Source organism: Sturnira hondurensis, unplaced genomic scaffold (assembly GCF_014824575.4).
Source record: "Sturnira hondurensis isolate 20B ecotype Veracruz unplaced genomic scaffold, ASM1482457v3 Scaffold0014384, whole genome shotgun sequence".
Lineage (NCBI taxonomy): Eukaryota > Metazoa > Chordata > Mammalia > Chiroptera > Phyllostomidae > Sturnira > Sturnira hondurensis.
This window is the reverse complement of record NW_028087015.1, coordinates 36,488,672-36,507,303: the sequence shown is the minus strand read 5'-3', so window position 1 is coordinate 36,507,303 and position 18,632 is coordinate 36,488,672. Positions and strand designations below refer to the sequence as shown.

General features: G+C 47.3%; 1 protein-coding gene across 1 annotated transcript in view; it reads left to right on the top strand.

Moving 5' to 3' along the window:
• Window positions 1-18,632, top strand: part of ADAMTS12 (ADAM metallopeptidase with thrombospondin type 1 motif 12) — a 213,689-nt gene that overhangs the window by 157,637 nt on the left and 37,420 nt on the right. The window contains exons 18-19 of the mRNA XM_037063137.1: window positions 5,857-6,067; window positions 13,270-14,388. Coding sequence (XP_036919032.1) covers window positions 5,857-6,067; window positions 13,270-14,388 — 1,330 coding nt within the window. The remainder of the gene's footprint in view (window positions 1-5,856; window positions 6,068-13,269; window positions 14,389-18,632) is intronic.

Here is an 18,632-nt window from a genome sequence, read left to right as displayed (position 1 = left end):
TCTGGGGCTGTGCTGTGGGAGCCTGTGGCAAGCTGCTAGGGGGGACACTTTCCTCCCAGAGAGCGGTGTTTCTTATGAGACAAAGCCGGTGTGTTGTGTGTTTGATTATTTAGTAAGACTACGCCTCAAAGCATCGTTGAAGACAATGCCACGTAGATCACCCAAAAGTTCTTCAGTTATTGGGTTTGGCTTTCCTGGGAGCACTTTACCAGTGTGACAACCACCTGCAGGCAACTCGTGGACACTTCAAATCTCAGTGCCCACTCGTCCCAAAGACTGTTGGAAGGGTAGATTTACCAGCCAGGCTTTCTTAACTTCGGCACATTTTACTTGGGGCCGGACAATTCTGTGCCATAAGTAGGGTCTGTCTTTGTGTTACAGGATGTTTAACAGTGTTCCTGGGCTGTAGCTCTGTAGAGCCTAGTAGCTCCCTGCCCCCCTCCCCCCAGTCCAGGTTGTGACAGTGAAAATGTCTCCAAATGTCTCCTGGGGGACAAAGCAAACTCTTGGTTGGAACCCCTGTAGTAGAGGTATCTGTTTGCTGCTAATCTTATTGGTTGAAGATATTGGGATCCTAGAAGGTAGCTTGGATGTTATTATGAGGTGTTTATATTTAAAAAGAGAGAGAGAGAGGAAGAGGGAGTGGGAAGGAAGGAAGGACAAGGGGTGGAAGGACGGATTCTGGGGAGTATATCCATTCTCTAGTGACCTTAAACAGGGGTTGTATTTGAGTCATAGATTCCATGAGGCATTCATCGCAGTCCTAAGAAGACACACCAAGAGTTTAGTTTAACAGGAAGTGACTAGTTTGCGTAACAAATCAAACAAATGGCAGGCTAAATTCTAAAGAAGAGCTAGGTGAATGTGATAAATGCCAAAGAACTAGATAAAGAAAAGAAGAGTCCAGACCAGACAGGGAAGACAAGCCATGTCAGCATCTTGTAGGTTCAAACAGGAGGGACCCAGGGGCCAGGTGTTCTCACCTCCGAGTCAGAGGCCTGGTCTCTCCCAAGTTCCATGGCTTCCTGTAGGGAAGAGGGGGGCTGGGAGCAGAGCTGGCTGGCCTCTGTCAAGGCAGGACAGAGGTGCGGCCACCACCCCACCTCTCTGGACCTCTGCTGGGAACAGCTAGGGGCTCCGGGGGGGTTAGGCCAGCGCTAGGCTGTGTGCACCCGTGCGGTTTCTGGGGATCCTTCTTGGGGAAGAGTCAGCCAGGACCACGAACATTTCTTGGAGCTACTGGACAGCCTGCTGCTCGGCCAGTCAGAGCAGCAGTATTGTACAAGTAGACGAGAAGTAAACAGTAGGGTTTTTTAGGGACCTACTTCACTCTTGGCAGTGTTTTAGAGATGCTGATATATTCTCCTTATTGTTCTCAACTACTTGGATAAATAACCATTATTGAGCCGATTTTACAGAGGGAGAAATCTTCATTACCTCATTCAGTGTTGCGCAGCCAGTTGATAGCAGAGGTTCGGATCCAAGGCTGTCTAGCTATAAGCCTGCTGTGTGTCTGCATGCGGCAGACTCGGAGAGGCTGGTACCACCCCTCTCATGTGCACTGGTCCAAAGCCAAGCCAGCCCGGCGCTCAGTGTGGTGGGAACCGACAAATTCTGATGCAGACACCCACTTGCTGAGGCCAGAGCAGAACTGGGGATGTTGGCTGTGTACATAGATTGTGGATTCGGTATCGGCTCTGTGTTTTATAACAAACATCAATCCGTAGCTGACGTTTTCTTACTCACCTGTAACTAATAGCTTGGTTTCCCTGTTTCCAGAATTTTCTATCCGCAAGGGTGGTGATCTCTACCTACTTCTGCACTCGTTACCAGAGCTTTCTGGCTGGAGGTCACCCTATAATAAGTTACAAGCAGGGCGAGAAGCAGATGGATATTGGGGCAAGAGTCCAGAGGACAGAAAATGAGCCAAGGATGAATCCCTGTAGACCCAGAGAAGGGACCTTGATAAAGTAATTCTTCAGTTATATAGTCTGAGCTCTCTGGACTTGAAATTGGCCCTGAATGCGGTCATGTGGTAGCTGAAAACAGGTTCAAAGATAGTCACATCCTGTTCCCTGGAGTCTGCAAATGTTACCTTATTTGGAGAAAGGGTCTTTGCAGATGTGATTAAGGGTCTCAAAATGGGGAGATTACCCTGGATTATCCACTTGGGCCCCAAATATCTTTACAAGTGTTCTTATAAGAGACAGGCAGAGGGAACATTCACACCCACACAAACACATGCACGAGAAAGGCAATACAAAGATGCAGCAGAGAGAGATTTGAAGACACTGACGGACGTGAGACAGCGCAAGCCAAGGAATGCCGGCAGCCGCCCAGACGGAGCGAGGCCAGGCACAGCTCCTCCCCGGAGCATCGGAGAGAGTGCCGCCTGCCGGTACTTTGATCGCATCCCAGTGATACTGATTTCACAAGTCTGGCCTCCAGAACTTGAGGAAACTAGATTTCTGTCGCTCTGAACTGCCAAGTTTGTGGTAATTTGTTACGGAAACTAAGACGGGCAGCTGAGTGCAAACAAGGAGTAAAAGCAGGGCAAGTGTGGAGAAGAACCTGTCACCAGGTCACAGAGGCCTCGAAACTTGGAAAACCACGTGATCAGGGCTTTTCTTAAGGCATGTGGCAAAGGATTTTTTTAAATAGCACACACATGTCACTTCCTAAGGAAACTTACAGCCAGGAAGGTTATACATAATACATCAGCAAGACGGAGCTGTAGTTGTCGGGGCTGGGGCGGGCAGCCATGAGTCTGGATGCCTCGCCCGGTGCCCTGCCTCCTAGTCCCTGCCCACGTGGTCCTTGCCCTCCTTGGGGCTTTGTGGTTACTTGACATCTCTTGATTTCTCAGTTCTAAGAGCAGCACTATTAGAACAAGGTCAGTGATGCATTCTTCCCCTCCCCCGCAATGAGTTCATCACACAGCTTATTAATTCAGAGCAAAATTTCGAAATGCACCTACCACACAGCCGCCTCCCACACAATTGCTGTGGAGCCTGGCAGTGAGAATGGAAGTACTGATGGCCACATGCAGGAGGAGCTGGGCTACCAGACCGCCACTGTGCATCCCAGCCGGCTCCAATGCGGCATCCAGTGCCCAGGCTTCCCGGTGCTCATTTACGTCTACCATTTCCCCGTCATTGGGCTTCAAGGGAGGAAAGCAGCCCGCCCTATCCTTCCCTTTGGAGGGAACATGATTTCCTCCAAACACTTTGGAAAATATGCTCAAGGAAAAGAGCAAAGTGTAAGCAACTTGACAGTTCTTTTTTAAATCTGTCATTTGGTAGCATCTTTTACTATTTAAGTACTTTTCCTTCTGCCTGGCACGTGCCTATTTCCAAAGTTCTGAGTTTCTTTGAGGCTTTTTCTGCACATCATTCGTGCATGGGCCTAGTACACAGTCAGTCATTAAAGGTCAACAAAATGAGCAGACCAGGCCTGAACTGACCCGGTTCCCACCTTGAGGTACAGTCCTCAGAGACAAATTTTAATGATCCCAATGGTGTTTTTGTAGCCTCGAAAGTAAAATGTTTGTCCTTGTTTTTGTTTTTATACTCAAGGTGATACGCATACTTATACACACACATACACATGTACACACTTGCACATGTATGCTCGTTAATGTTTAAAATTTATGATGCCCTTATTTAGGAGGTGACTTGACTTCACCCAGCTAAATTTATTGGAACTTCATTTTTTAAATTTATTTTGCCCTCACGTTGTATAGGAAATCCTTTCTCTGACTCCATCTTTGCTTATTTAATGTATCTGGACTAAAACTTTTGTCAAAAGTGACAACTAGCAAAGTCACCTTTGGTACTTCCCTGATGCCATTAATTCGTGTGGAAATCAATGAACTTGGTCAGAAGATTTTGACTTTGGAAAGTGTTAACTAAACATAGCATGTAACAGGTCCAGTTTCTTCTGAAGTAGGATATGGTGAACTAAAGAGTTCCATGAAATACTCTGACATCAGGTTAATTTAGAAAAGTCCTTATTTATGATTGAATTGTAGCTTCCCCAAATATTTATGAAACAGTCTGGGTAGAGGGTGGATATTTTCCCAGGTGGAATATGAGGAGATACAGTTTCAGAGAATTTGGACGTCATGTCCTGGGGTAAAGGGGTAGATAGGAAAATAATAGTTTTTAAGAACCAACCAACCTTTCCTCCTTCCCTCCCTCCCTCCCTCCCTTCCTTCCTTCCTTCCTTCCTTCCTTCCTTCCTTCCTGTCTTTCTTGTTTTGCTTATGAATCTACATCAACACATCATAATCACCCAAGTCCATAGCTTACCTTAAGGTTCACTCTTGATGGTGTACACTCCATGTGTTTGGACAAATGCATAATGAATGACAGATATTCATCACTATAATATCATACAGAGCATTTTCACTGCCCTTCTCTGTGCTCTGCCTGTCCATCTCCCCCACTCCCAGCCCCTGGCAACCACTGATCTTTTTACTGTCTCTGTACTTTTGCCTTTTCTAGAATGTCATAGACTTGGAATCATGGTGCATGTAGCCTGTTAAGATTGGCTTTTGTCACTTAGTAATATGCATTTCAGGTTTATTCATGTCTTTTCATGGCTTGATAGCTCACTTTTTAGTGTTGACATTTTTTAGACATTGTCATTGTCTGGACAGAACACAGTTGATCCGTTCACCTATGGAAGGACATCTTGGTTGATTCCAAGTTTTGGCACCAATGAATGGAGTTGCTATAAACATCCGCATGCAGGTTGTGTGTGGACATATGTTTGCAACTCCTTTGGGTAAATACCAAAGAGCGTATTTACCCAAAGGAGGGGAAAACATATTGAGAACCCACTCTTCTGAATCCTTTCTGTGTTACCACATCATTTACTCTGGTTAGCAGCTCTGTTTGGTTTTTTATACCGTTGTATAGATGAGGACACTAGAGGCTTCACAAAAAATTTCCAGGTCAGTTAGCCATGGTGGTAGAGTCTGGACTTGAACCCAGTTCTGTCCACTGAGAAGTCTGCGCCGGTACTGCCGCATCATGCTGCCTCCCAGGCTCTCAGGATGGATGGGTTCTCGTGCTAAAACCAGAACCCCAAATAGAAAATATTTCTCACACATTAAAACACAATGAAAATGATATAAACAAGCAAGAAGATCTGACTCTAAAGCTAAATTATGCATGAACATTCACAAAGGAATGAAAGATAAGAAGTGAAATGAATTTGCTTTATTTAAGAATAAATGAGTAAATGAATGTTGATTACTTAGTTGCTGTTATTTGCATTTGCAAGCTCAACTGAGTACTTTCCTTAGATATGCATTTTAAGTTGCAACATTATTGAACTTTCATAACAGAATATCTGAAAAGTTCATACACATCATTCAGAGTCATTTCCCCCTCCCAAAGTGATTTCATATGCAAGACTTAATCTTACTTACTTATGGGTATTGTCCTTCAGTACTAATTTTTGTACATCAAATTTGGAAATTCTGTGTTCTTTCCCAACTGAGCATTTAAGAGAGATCTTTGAAAGGTTCTGATCATCTAAAAGTAATAAAACATTCTGATACTCCTAATATAAGACATATGTGTTACATGGTCAATGGCTTCCGGGGTGGAGTAGCCTGCCGACAAATAAATTCTTCGCAGTTAAAGTGTACCTGACTCCAGAAAGAGGTCATTTGAGTCTCTTCTCCCTACTGACTTCTCTGAAATTTGCTTTACGTCTGTGCTCCGTCACCTGTACTTTTGTGCATGGTTTCTCTTTTCAGTGGTTGAGTTGAAACACACACACACACACATGTGTGTATTGGGACTTTTGGGTGACCTTCTCTCACGGGACCATGTGTATCTGCAGGTGGTGGGCCGGGGAGTGGGAAGCCTGTTCGGCGACGTGCGGGCCCCACGGGGAGAAGACGCGAACAGTGCTGTGCATCCAGACCATGGGCTCTGACGAGCAGGCTCTGCCAGCTAAAGACTGCCAGCATCTGCTGAAGCCCAAGCCCCTCGTTTCCTGCAACAGAGACGTCTTGTGTCCGTCGGACTGGACAGTAGGCAATTGGAGTGAGGTGAGCTCGGGGGTTAGAGGGGAAACCTCTGTGTTTCCCCTTTATGGCATGTTTTATGCTTCATCGGCCCCTGCCATTCCTTGTTATCAACCAATCCAGAGTGACCCTAGAGAAAATGGCACAGTGGCCAGCGTCTAGCCCTGCTGGCCTGTTTCCTGCGTTTTCCACCCAGTATTCTGTCTTGCTTGTTTTCCATTCTTACAGGATCTGCCTCGCACTTGTCCAGTAGTCAGATGCCCGCCAGTGTTGATGAAATCATCAGGATATTTCTTGGCCTGTTGTTCGTCCACCGGTAGCAAATCAGAGCCCCCTACCCACCCCAACAGCCAGTGTGTCAAACCTTCACCAGCACTTGTGTTTCATTGGAGCTACCGTAGTGCAGTGAAACCAGAGGGGTGTCGCTATCATGGTGGAATGACGGGCAGCACACTTGACACTTGCAGAGACCTTTCCAAGCTCTGTCTTTTCAACTCGTGTCAAGGCCAGCCCTGAGCAAGGTTTAGGATGTTGCTGTTATCAGCCACATACATTTAAGTACATTTTGCATTTCCCCCAAATTAAACTGATCTAACTCGCTGAGTGTAACTAGAAGTTAGTGAGCTAGGTCACGAAAACTCCCAGGCTCCTATTTACTTTGGGTCACTACGGAACCAGGAACGATCAAGGTTTGTGCTCCCGGAGTCTATCGAAGTAGAACCCTTGTACGTCCAAGGGCCCTAGAGTCTCCAGGGCCCCATTCTGCTTTCTTTTGCACATTTCAGCCTGTGACCTAAGGAATGACTAGGAAACAAATGCTTTTTAAAAAACTAATGGGGCGAAATTTATGGGTGTTTGCTGACTTCCTGTGAGCTTCCTTGGGAAGTCATACTTTTCGTAGTACCATTACCATTGACCAGGGTGTCTGAGGAGCTCCTCTGAGAACTTGTCTTCAGAGAAGGGGAAAACATTTGATTCAGGAGAATGCCTCAGAAAACTGTTAGAACTAAGTCTGATGGATAGGAAGTAATGGGACCAACTTGAGTAAACCCTTTTCGTTTATATGATTGCCCTGGCCGATGTGACTCAGTTGGTTAGAGTTATCATTCCACAAACTGAAAGATCGTGGGTTTGGTCCCCAGTCAGCACATGCCTGGGTTGTGGGTTCAGTCCCTGGTCAGGGGCATGTACAAGAGACAACAGACTGATGTTTCTCTCTCGAATTGTTGTTCCTCTCCCCCTCTCTCTAAAAATCAATAAGTATGTCCTTGGGTAAGGATTTTAAAAAGTGACATTTGATTATAAGCAAAGAAGATTATCTTTCATTGCTTATAGAGGTACTCTGCAAGTATTATCTAAAGAGGAATTTGAAAACTTGTATAAGCAAAGGTTCTGTCTCGGAAGATAACTGATTGAAAACAGAAAACACTCATCTGAACATAGCTACATTGATAACATTATTTCCAAAACTGTTTCACTAGCTCAGAGTCACAGTATAGGTTTACTCAGCCTCTAATCCCATTCAGAATGTGCTCTGGACGTGGAGGTGAACTTTTTTTTTAATGGCACATATGATCCCTATACTGTAAGAGCTTCCTATCAACTGGAGAGATAGGACCGAAAAAAAGAAAAGACAAAGGTACACATGTCAAAGAAAACCTAGGTACAGACTCGCGCAGGCATACTACCGATAAGCGCACTGATATACATGCACGTATCAGCAGTAGCCCAGCACATTCCCCTTGCTGCTCCCCAGAGGGTACAATGACAGCCTTTGGTGGCCTATCAGTCCACCGCCAACCCGGACCCATTACTGTAAATTACAGTGTTGTTGAAATAAGGCAGAATGGGGTATTGTGACTGGTCCGTTAAATCTGTTTACCAAAAATGTTTGGACTGCATCCGAAGCAGTTAATAATTTTTGCCATGTAGAAGTTGGTAATTGCTAGAGGCTTCATGCTTTTTAAAAGGACTGCAGTTACATGTTTGGCTGAGGAATTCTTTTTATGTGCGTTCACATTAATGGGGAGCAAAATTATGTGACTTAATTGGGGACAAAGGACCAAAATGTTGACATAATGTGACAAGCACTTGTGTCTGTTGTCCCAGACACAGCCATTATGTGGTGTTACTGTTAGCGCACAGCGAGTCTGGTTTCTAGCCTCCACCCGGCAGAGCTGAGCAGAAAGGCTGAGTCGCTGGCTTCGTTTAGCAGGTGCTGTCAGCACCGGTGCCTGCGGTTGAGTCAGTGTCAAAGTGCTCCTGGAATGGGTCTTCCCAGTGTCTGTATACATTAGCCTCAATTTCTCGAATAGTCTATTTGCTGGGGTACAGTGACATGTCTCTGACATTCTAAGTGTGCTCAGATACTCTTTTAAAAAAGACGATGTGGTGATTATGGTCTGGGGTTTGTCTTGGGATCATCATTAATTCACGCAGGGCAGCGCTGCAGCAGTACCCGATGGTTTGGTCTGCACTGGCCCATGTGGGTCACCTGGGTGCGTCTGAAGCTATAAATTAACTGGGCCAAAAGACCCAAGAACTGCCAGCCTCCCAGACTCCCTCCTGGGCTGACCAAGGTGGGGAAAGGAGAAAAGGCAACTCCCTGAGCTGCCCTTCCCTGTCAAGGCAGATCTGCCAGCCCTCACCATGAGAGAGGGGTGCACTCAGCCACGCCGGCTGTCAGAGGGGTGTCCCAGTGGGAGCTGGAGGCTGCGGAGCCCTAGGAGTGCTCTCCTGCTCCATGACCCGCCCTGCCCCCTCTAAGCTCACGCTCCTACCCCTAATCTTAAGTTTCAACTAGATTCTTCTCCTCGCCTTGCCAAACCTCGTTTCTGGGCTCGGAGGATCAAGAAGGTGGACTCTCTACATTAGAAACAAAGACAAAATGTCAAAGTCTCTGTGGCTCCTGTTTTTACTGGGTATATCACTTCAGGGACAAGCCCATCGAGGGGCCGCCAGTGTGGTGGTAAAGGGCAAGGTCTCTGGGACACGAGGTCCAGGGTTCAAATCCTGACCTACACTTATTGGGCAGGTGAATTTAATCTCTTAGTGGTCGCTCCCCTTTTCTGTGGCTTGTTTTCTCCATCCATAAACGTGGGTGGCAGTAGTACTGAAACTCAGGGAAGTTAGGAGGAGTAAACGAATTAATATTTCTAAAGTTTTTACAGGAGCAGTGCCCGGCACTCAGTAAGCTCTGTACATACAATTATTCGGTAGTAAAGGGAATAGGTGAAGATGGCAATAATGTCATCTGATGTTTGGTGAGTGCTCTCTACACTCTATCGTTTGTCTCATTTAACTTTCAAAATAATTCCTGAGGTGGCTAATAGTTCCATTAATTTCCCTATTTCTCCTGGCTATTAGTTAGGCTAGTAGATTTAGTGGGAGAGCAATTATTCCAGATTTCCAGGCCCTGGCGAGCCCTAACTGCATGTCCTTGAGCTTGTGCTAAAGTGTTTTCAGCCTTTTGTCATTTAGAAAGAGAGGGTTCATTTAAAGCTTGAAGATAATGCATGTAACCCTTCACAAAGGGACTGGCAAACAGTCACTGTTCACTGACTGGTGCTTATTATCAGGCGAGACCACCGGGCCCTATTTTCCGTGCTGGTCTGATTTTGCAAACCGGTCCCGTCAGTGGCACCCAAGCATCCTGACAGAATGGATCTGTGGCCCCTGCACTGCGGGCCATGGACCAGCAGCCAAACCCAGGACCATTTTATGCACGGAGCACAGCAAGCCTGGGGCTTGGACCTGCAGGCACTTCAAGGGCCTGCACAGGTGGTAGAGGCGGGGGAAATGGCTGAGTCATTGTGTCCATGAAAACAGAAGGACTGCCAAACCAGAGCTCAATTTTAATTACACAGCAGTAGCAAATACATATTGGGCATTCGGTATGGGCATCAAACACCTTTACAGTTATTAACATAGTGTCTCCCAGTGGCATCATTAAGCCCCATTTTACAGGGGAAGAAACTCAGAGAGATGTGCAGAAAATTTTCCATGCTCACACAGCCTCCAAGCATAGAGCCAGGCCTTGACTCCGAACTCTCCGCCATGCTACATCCCAAACATCTGCACGGTGTAACCATATGACAGCCCTTAGCATCCATTAAAACGTGCCGTGTTTGGAAACAATCTCTAGATCCACTTTTTTCACTTTGATGTAACTTGAGACTATGCTTAATGATCACTGAGAAATCAAAGTTACGCCAATGAGCCCAGGGTCCGTGGAAATCTCCAATCAGCTCTTTCTGTGCCTGACAGGAAGCACGCAGACAGACAGGTGAACAGAACAGTCTATTAGCCGAGTTACTGGGGGAGCTGTGGGGTACAGAGCTGGTCACTTGGGCGTCGGAGTGCACAGGTGAGCAGACAGATTAAGCACCAATTTCCACAGATGAGCTCTCCTGGCTCCCCAGACAGCAGACACGGTGGCAGGTGCCAGGGACGTGTCTTCTGCCAAAGGGGGAGCCAGTTGGGAATGGGGAGGTGTCCCACCGGAGTTCCCGCCCACTGAAGGGAGACAGAGCATGGACGGCGAGGAGACGTTTCTGAGTCACTTACCTCAGCGATCCACAGTTTCAGTTAAAGTCCAAGGTGTCCTGTGGGGCAGGACCCCGGGTGTCTTAGCCTCCGCCACCTGCTCTGTTGGCCTGCGGCATCTGAAAGTGCCGACATCTCAGTTCTTCCCAGGTGCCAGCAGTCTGTGCGTTGCCAGGCTTCCTGCGGAACACTCGTGGGCACTCTCCTTTGAAAGAACCCCCCCAAACACGACTTGGGGGCCATGCTGATTCCCTTCACCAGGTCTGATTTTTTATCTAGAGTACTGTATGCATTTCCTGGGGCTGCCAGGATGAAATGCCACGACCAGGTGGGTTAAACAACAGAAGTGCATTGTCTCACCGCTCTGGAGGATAGACGTCCAAGGTCAGGGTGTTGTCACAGATGGGCCCTTCTGAGGACTGTGAGGGAGAATTCATTCCATGCCTTTTGAACTTCTGGTCCTTTGCTGGCAGTCTTTGGTGTTCCTTGGCTGCTAGATTCATCACCCCGGTCTGTGCTCCCACCTTCACATGGCATTGTCCCTGTGTGTGTCTCTGTGTCCAGATTTCCTCTTTTATTAAGGACAACAGTCATATGAGACAAGGGTCCACCCTAGTGATCTCGTTTTAACTTGACTACCTCTGTAAAGACCCCATCTCAACTAAGACCACATTTTGAATGAAGTGCCAGGAAAGAGAGTGAGCCGGGCTTAGGGCTCTGATATAGCTTTTGTTTTGGCAGGCAGGGGGTGCACAATTCAAGCAATAACAGGTACTGAAATGTTTTAGCTCACTTTCAAAGCTGGTTTGAGTATGAGATGCAATCAGTCATTTATGGATTCCTGAGACCATGCATTAAATGTTTCCTGCCCAGAGCATCAGCTACACCTCTACACAGCCCTTTAACATAAACTCTCCGGTAGCCCCCACGCGTGTTGTGGAGTAAGCTGTCTTAGCACTACAGTTCCACAGCAGTCATCAGCCCTTCCCCGACACCTCAGGGTGGGGGGTGAGGGTGGGGGCACCTCACCCTCAGGGTGGGGGGTGAGGGTGGGGGCACCTCAGGGTGGGGGGTGAGGCGGAGTGGGCTAATTTAGCAGCAGACCTCATTCTCGGCAGGCTCCCCCAGAGGCCAGAATCTAGGAGGGGTGGCCAGCGGGGGCCAGGGACCTCCCAGGGAGAGCTTTAGCAGATTGGCAAGCTGCCTGGCTGGTACAAGGCTCAGAATTATAAGGTCAGGGCATTTGATAATCGTGGCAGAAATCGGTTTTGAGAATTCTGAAACTACCCACGGAGGTGAGTTTCTGAGTGTGGCGTGTCCTGTGTGTATTTCCTTTGGTGGGCTGGACGGCCCCTGTGGAAATACACACAGTGGGAGGACGCACAGGCGGAAGTGTGGGCTGAGTGCAAAACAGCTGTCTGTTCTGGTGTGACTGGGGAAAAGCAACTTCGTTTCTAGGCCCAGTGCACTTGGTAGAGAGTTAACCCTGCCCCCAGGGTGAGCCCAGGGTGAAGGAATGGCACCCATGAGTTATTTACAAGGTTCTGCATCCACTGGGTAGCAGAGGCAGCGGGGGAGGCATGGTACGTGTGCTGGAGAACGTGTCCTCCCGGGGCATCCTGCGGGACAGTGGCTGTGAAGCCCCATGAAATCCACCGAGCATTGTGCAGTCCCCAGTCTCAAGGAACCTGCTCTGGGGGTCAGAGACAGAAGGGACAGCTGTGAAACAGCTGGGGAAGGCTCCTGGCCTGTTCATGTTCAAGTGCCCAACTATTTGGTGGATAACGTAAGAGGTCATTGGAAAGGAAAGTGAAAAATGCATCAGTTTGGTAAAAACATGGGTTTTTCAAAACATCGGAAAGTGTATGTCACACAGCAACTCTGCATGGTTTGCAGCTGCTGAGACTGACAAAACAGATGATCTGTACCATGAATCCTGACGAAGGACTGTCCCCTTGGGGTTCCCCGGAGGCACTCTAGCTGCCTGTGCTTTGGCATGCCCTGCAGAATGTGAGGGAGTGTTGCGGGAGTCCCCGCCACAGCCCCTGTGTACCGATCAGTGCCATACTGCAGGGCACACCGACTCGTTTGCAAAAGGCGCCCCCCACCGTTGACGAACTGCCCTTTTCAGGAAAGGCCCTGGGTCTGCACTCACGTGTGAGTGTGTCTAGCTTCTAATATGATTCTACCTGACACAGGCAAGTGAAAATGGAGCTGTTGGGGCCTGGGTGAGACTATGAGTGTCCTAAATATGGAGGGAAGGGTTCGATAGAACTCACTCAATAGACTTCAGAGAGTCTATGAACATTTTATGTTAATTTAATAGCGTCAGAACCCTAGGAAAGATATGATCACTACCTCTTTGAAAGGGTAGGTGACTTATTTAAACCTTCCCATCATCCATGGCTCAAAGCCCGTAGAGACTTCACTTACACTGTCTTGGTTTGTATTTTCAGTTTGTGGAGGGTGAATAGTTGGTCCTGAGCCTGAGCTGGTCTCCAGGAGATACATATTTCCATGGGAAACTAAAGGAATGCAGAAACAAAATATAAAAGTGTAAAGTGTAAAAGTTTCGGCTGCATAGTTCAGTTTCTGTGGGCCTGCCCTGGTTTGCTGTGAACCCGAGTGTGAGAACCAATGCCGCTTTCCCACCCGGGATGACAGCTGTCCCTCTTTTCCAGTGTTCCGTGTCCTGTGGCGGCGGAGTCCGGATTCGCAGTGTCACGTGTGCCAAGAACCACGATGAGCCCTGTGATATGACGAGAAAGCCCAACAGCCGAGCTCTGTGTGGCCTCCAGCAATGTCCATCCAGCCGGAGGATTCTGAACCCCAGCAGAGGCCCAGTGTTCATTGGGAAACAGCCACCGACATCTGAGCGTGACCCTGTAAAGCCCATCCCACCAGCGACACCCGGGCCCAGGATGCTGACCACGCCCACAGTGCCTGCGCCTGTGACCACAGGTGCTCTGGCAATTAACCCTAGTCCTGCCCCAGACTCCAAAGGAGCCCCGGATGGGAATCAGTGGCAGAATAGCTCCACCCACACGGCACTGGACACCCGTCATGTCATCTCTTCTGCAGCTATTTCCCAGCCCATCCTCACTACCTGGTCTCCGAGTATCCGGCCAAAGGAAGAGCACATTTCCAAGGCAGACCCTGGTACTACCTCAGAGGGAGACCTTTTCACTACAACTGTGATTGGTTCAAATTTTTCATCTTCCAGCAACCTCATGACTTGGCAGGTGACTCCGTTTTACAATACCTTGAGCAAAGAGCCAGACACGGAGGTTCCTAGTGGCTCAGGGGAAGACAGGGAACAACCTGAGAACACAGATGGAAACAGCTCTGTGATATGGACCAAGACCATAGCACCCGGAAATGATGCTTCAGGGGGAAGAAGTACAGGAATGCCATCTGGGCCTCCGCCAACACCTTATCTTTGGGGGGCATCCTTGTGGCCACCTGTCAGCACAGTGACAGAAGGACTGCTACCCAGCCAAGGGCCCACTACTCTCAAAAACGGCACATCCAACGCCGAGGGGACGGTCACTAGAAAACCCACAAACACTCCTCTCCCCCTGAGGGTAGACCACCAGCCAGCACCCTCAGAAAAGCCAGTAAACCACGACGCCCCAGCACTTCCGAGCAACACGGACCTGACCCGGAGTTCTGAACCAGTGCTGACCGAGGAAGATGCAACCAGTCTGATTGCTGAGGGGTTTCTGCTGAACGTCTCCGATTACAAGCAGCTCTCGAGGGGCCACAGCTCTGTGCACTGGGTCGTTGGAAACTGGACTGAGGTAGGAGTTCCATGGCTTCCCCCATGCCTGTGTCTCCCTGGAAAATAGTGAGGGGTGTTGCGTTCTTGTGCTAGTTTCGAAATGGGCTTGTAGGAAATACAGTCTAATGTGGAATGAGTGTGAAGCAATCAGATTTATGCACTCACCTCCGTCTTTGCCTCCCTAACTCCAAAAATGGGGGGGAAAGTCTCCAGGGAAGAGAACAGAGGTAGTGAGGTGTGGGTCAGCCAGCTGTGTGATAGTGGGGGATTCTGTTATCTCACCAAGCCTGCTTTGCATCTGCAGAACAATGTAGGTCGTCTCCAGCATCCCTTCCAGCTGCCAACTGCACCGACCCTGTGCTGAAGGCCGACGGAAAGGGCACGCTTCATTCAGAAAGCTAAAGTTTGAGCCCCCGATTTAGACCTGTTAAGTAATAACAGTTAGAACATAAATCTAACACCACACTCTTTAAATGAATTCTATAGCTCACTGTATTAATGATTTTGGCGGGGCGGGGGAGGAGGCGGTGTTTGGTTATATACAAAAAAATCATTTGGGCTTTCAAACAAGTTAGAATATAGAGGGAAAAGAAGGTACACGGTGAAAAAATGTTGGCCCCTGTTTTCAGGCTGTAGGCATTTGGCCGCACATGTATTCTTCCATTTCTAGAACTAATTCAAAACCATTTCTCACGCATTTGAATTTCAAATGCACAGTATGTGTACTTGTGAAAAATTATTTCACGGCTCAGAAGAGGACTTTGTGGCAAGATAATCATTCAGCATTTTTATGACATTTCATGGCTCATGTTTTGTAGCCAAAAGGAAGTGAAGCAATAGTAACTAATATAAAAAAGCAAACATTTAATCTATAAAGCATGTTCATTTCCAAATCACTTTTATATGCAATCTCTTATTTCCTCCTTTGACAGCCCTGAGGAGCAAGTAGGGTCTGATTTACATCAACTTATAAACAGAGAAACCATGATTTCCCGTGCTTCCACGACTTGTCTAAGGACACTGGCCGTTTGGGTGATGGACCTTCTAACTCTTTCCACTCTAATCTGCTGTCTGTAGTGAATTTCAGCACCAATTAACAACTGAGCTACATAAAAAAAATTTGTCTGAATGAATCATTATCTTTAGTCACAGAATTGACTATATTGGCCATAAGTAGGTAAATCAACCCTTCAGAAATTCTTGTTCGCACTTGAACTCTATGTTCACATTGATTCTCGTGTGATTTCTTAAGTTATCACGTCTCCTGTCCGTGTAGCAGAGTGTTAGTATCTCCATTTGCATGTAAAGGGTACTGGTTCGTGAGGAAAGAAAGATGTTCGTGTTTACAGGAATGGCCTTATGATCCCTGACATTTTAGTCGTATTTTCTCCTTGGGGAAAGTTTGCGTGGGCTCTTCATAATGAGGAGGGTGTAGACAGTGAGCATTTATAAAGCAGGTGCCGTGCTTTACCAGCATGATTTTATGCTAGTTAACGTGAATTCTCTAGTTCAATCCTTACTGCTGCCCAAGGAGATGGGTAATATTTCCCCTGTTTTAGACACAAGGAAGCAGAAGCTGAGGGGAGTTGGGAGCTAGCCAGGATCACACGCCCTCCTGCATGGTGGAGCAGGGACTTGACCCCAGGTGGGCAGACCTCGGGGCCTCTGACCCATTGCTTTGCCAGTGAGGAAATATGGCCACTCTGCTGTAGCAGTTTCTTCTTTGGTTGGGTGGCACAAAAACAATTCTGGTTGAGGGGGTGATCCCTGGGTAGACAGATGAGAAAGTCACAAAGTTCCCAAGAGAGTATTTTAAAATAACATTGAGGGTTCCATGGTTACTTTTGAGCTCACAGGGCCAAATGGTCCCTATACTCTCACTACAGTGGGGTCAGCCTAGAAATAAAATCGACCTCTTTCTGTTTTGTGAGTAATATCCTTGAAAGGATGTACTTGAAAGTAGGACCCTCGAATGTGCCTTTCCTTCCGAACATGTGGGGCATTTCCAAAGGACAGGTAAACGGGCTTGTTGTCCTCCATCCATCAAAGCAGTCTGGGCAGTGCGGGGCCTCCGTGGACTCAAAGACAAAGATAACGCGGTATGGAAACGGAGGCTACTAGTGAATTTGTGTGATTTTGTTAATTAGTTCGTGGGCATGTAGTCTGAAAGCACCTACAATTAAAGACACTGTGGGCCTCGAAAAGAATACAACCTGGTCAAACAAAATAGGAAAGAGTAGGTGGTAAAAGGCTTAGGTATAGGGTTGATGTCAGAATAATCAGAGTATGACATGTGTACCATATGTATATGAAATTAGAAACCGCACACACACACATACGAGGCTAGGCCGTTGTAGCAGAGCCATACACATTGCAGTTCACTACAACAGAAGTTGATTTCTCACTCACATAGTAATACAAGGAAATTCCAGGTCTGTAATGGTGGCCATAGAGAACGAGACTCTGATCCATGCAGTCATTCGGGGACCCAGGCTGCCACCATCCTCCTCTCATGGAATTTGTCCTGAGTCACCATCCTAGTCTCAGAAAGGGAAAAGGGAATAGCGGTATTCTTGTAGGTGGCTTCAGGGGCCAGGCCTCAAAGGGACACAAAATATTTCTGCTCACGCTCTGTTGTCTAGAACTCAGTCACGTGACCCAACCCAACTACCACCGCTGAGAAATTTATTCTAATTATGTGCCCTGGAAGAAGAGAAGAAAGCTTATGGTAGTGAATATCCAGCCGTCTCTGGCACTGAATGGCATGGCCCTCTGTGTGGTTGAGGAAGCACATTCTGGAAGCAGTGAGGACGAGGGATTTGACCTGTTGGGAGGTTACCGCAGTGGTCTGGCTGAGACGTGAGAACCCTAACAAGAATGCTCAGATGACGAGGAGAAGATAAATTCAGAATAGCTTTAGGTACAGGGGTGTCCAAACTTTTGGCATCTCTGGGCCACCCTGGAAGACGAAGAGTTGTCTTGGGCCACACATTAAATGTATTGCAACATGTAATCACAAAAAGTCTCATAATGTTTTAAGTAAATTCACGATTTGGTGTTGGCTGTATTTTCAGCTATCCTGGGCCAAATGTGGCCCATGGGCGGAGGGTTGGACACCCCTGCTTAGAACTTCACCCCAGTAGGGCTTTGTGATTAATTGATGTGGGGTGTGAAAAGGGGGGGAGGAGTCTGTCATGACTATTCAGTTGGAATCCTGGGGGTCTGTCGGGTGGTGCCCCTATAAACCAACATATCACACCTTCTATAGGAGGAATGAGTCCTAACAGAGGCAAAGAACGGAGGGATGGTGGCTTTACTTATAGACTGAGTCACATCGGTGGTGGCTCTGGGATATTCCGATGATAAGCAACAGGTGTTTGTGTATTTGTTGGGTCTGAGAGTCTGGGGAGGGATGAAACCTGGAGATAAGGTTCAGCAGCCAAGACCAGTAGGTAGAAGTTAGAACCTAGAAGTTAGAGGGAAGGGGGCTACCCAGTAACCTGCAGGATGCCAAGACAGCAACGACACTCTAGGAAACACCAGCATTCAGAAGCCGGCTAACAAAGAGCTCCCATGTGGAAGACTAGTAAGAGTAATCTATATTTAAGATGTAAACCAAGAGGAATGGCGCTGTGGATGTCTAGGACCACACAGACTGGCAGTGGACGTGATGGGTTTGACCGTGAGCAGGTCACTGGTGACTGTGGGGAGAACGGCATTCATGTTGAGATGGAGGGGGTCCCACGCTGCAGTCCAGAGAGGAGGCCCTGTAAGAAGCTATCACAGTCCGCAGACGGAGGAGTCCTCACGCTAGGACTGTTTGTAAGGAAGGACAAGCCCTTCTCCGTCCACAAGTTACTACAAAAGTTTGATTAAAAAGTAGTCTTAGGATGACCCAGAAACTAGTTTCTTTTCCCACCCTCTTGTCTTTTCATCCAATCCCCAAATCCCAAAGCAGTTGTAGAATTATTAAATTCAAATGTGTTCTAATGCTTTTGTCCTGAAGATATTTAACATGTGGTAATTAATTGGTAAATATTAATGGATTCTATGAGAAATTACTATATCCAAATAAACTAAACCAAAATAAAAGTACACATCAAACCTGATGAGTTTTTGAGCCCAGAGGTTAATCAAGATACACAGAATTAATTCTATCTCAAATGTCATTCTTTGACTTTGATAGAAATAAACTGCCTTATTGACTACATCATAGCTCACCAAAAGTTTGGCGAACGTGTTGGAGCCATTGAGAGCTATTAA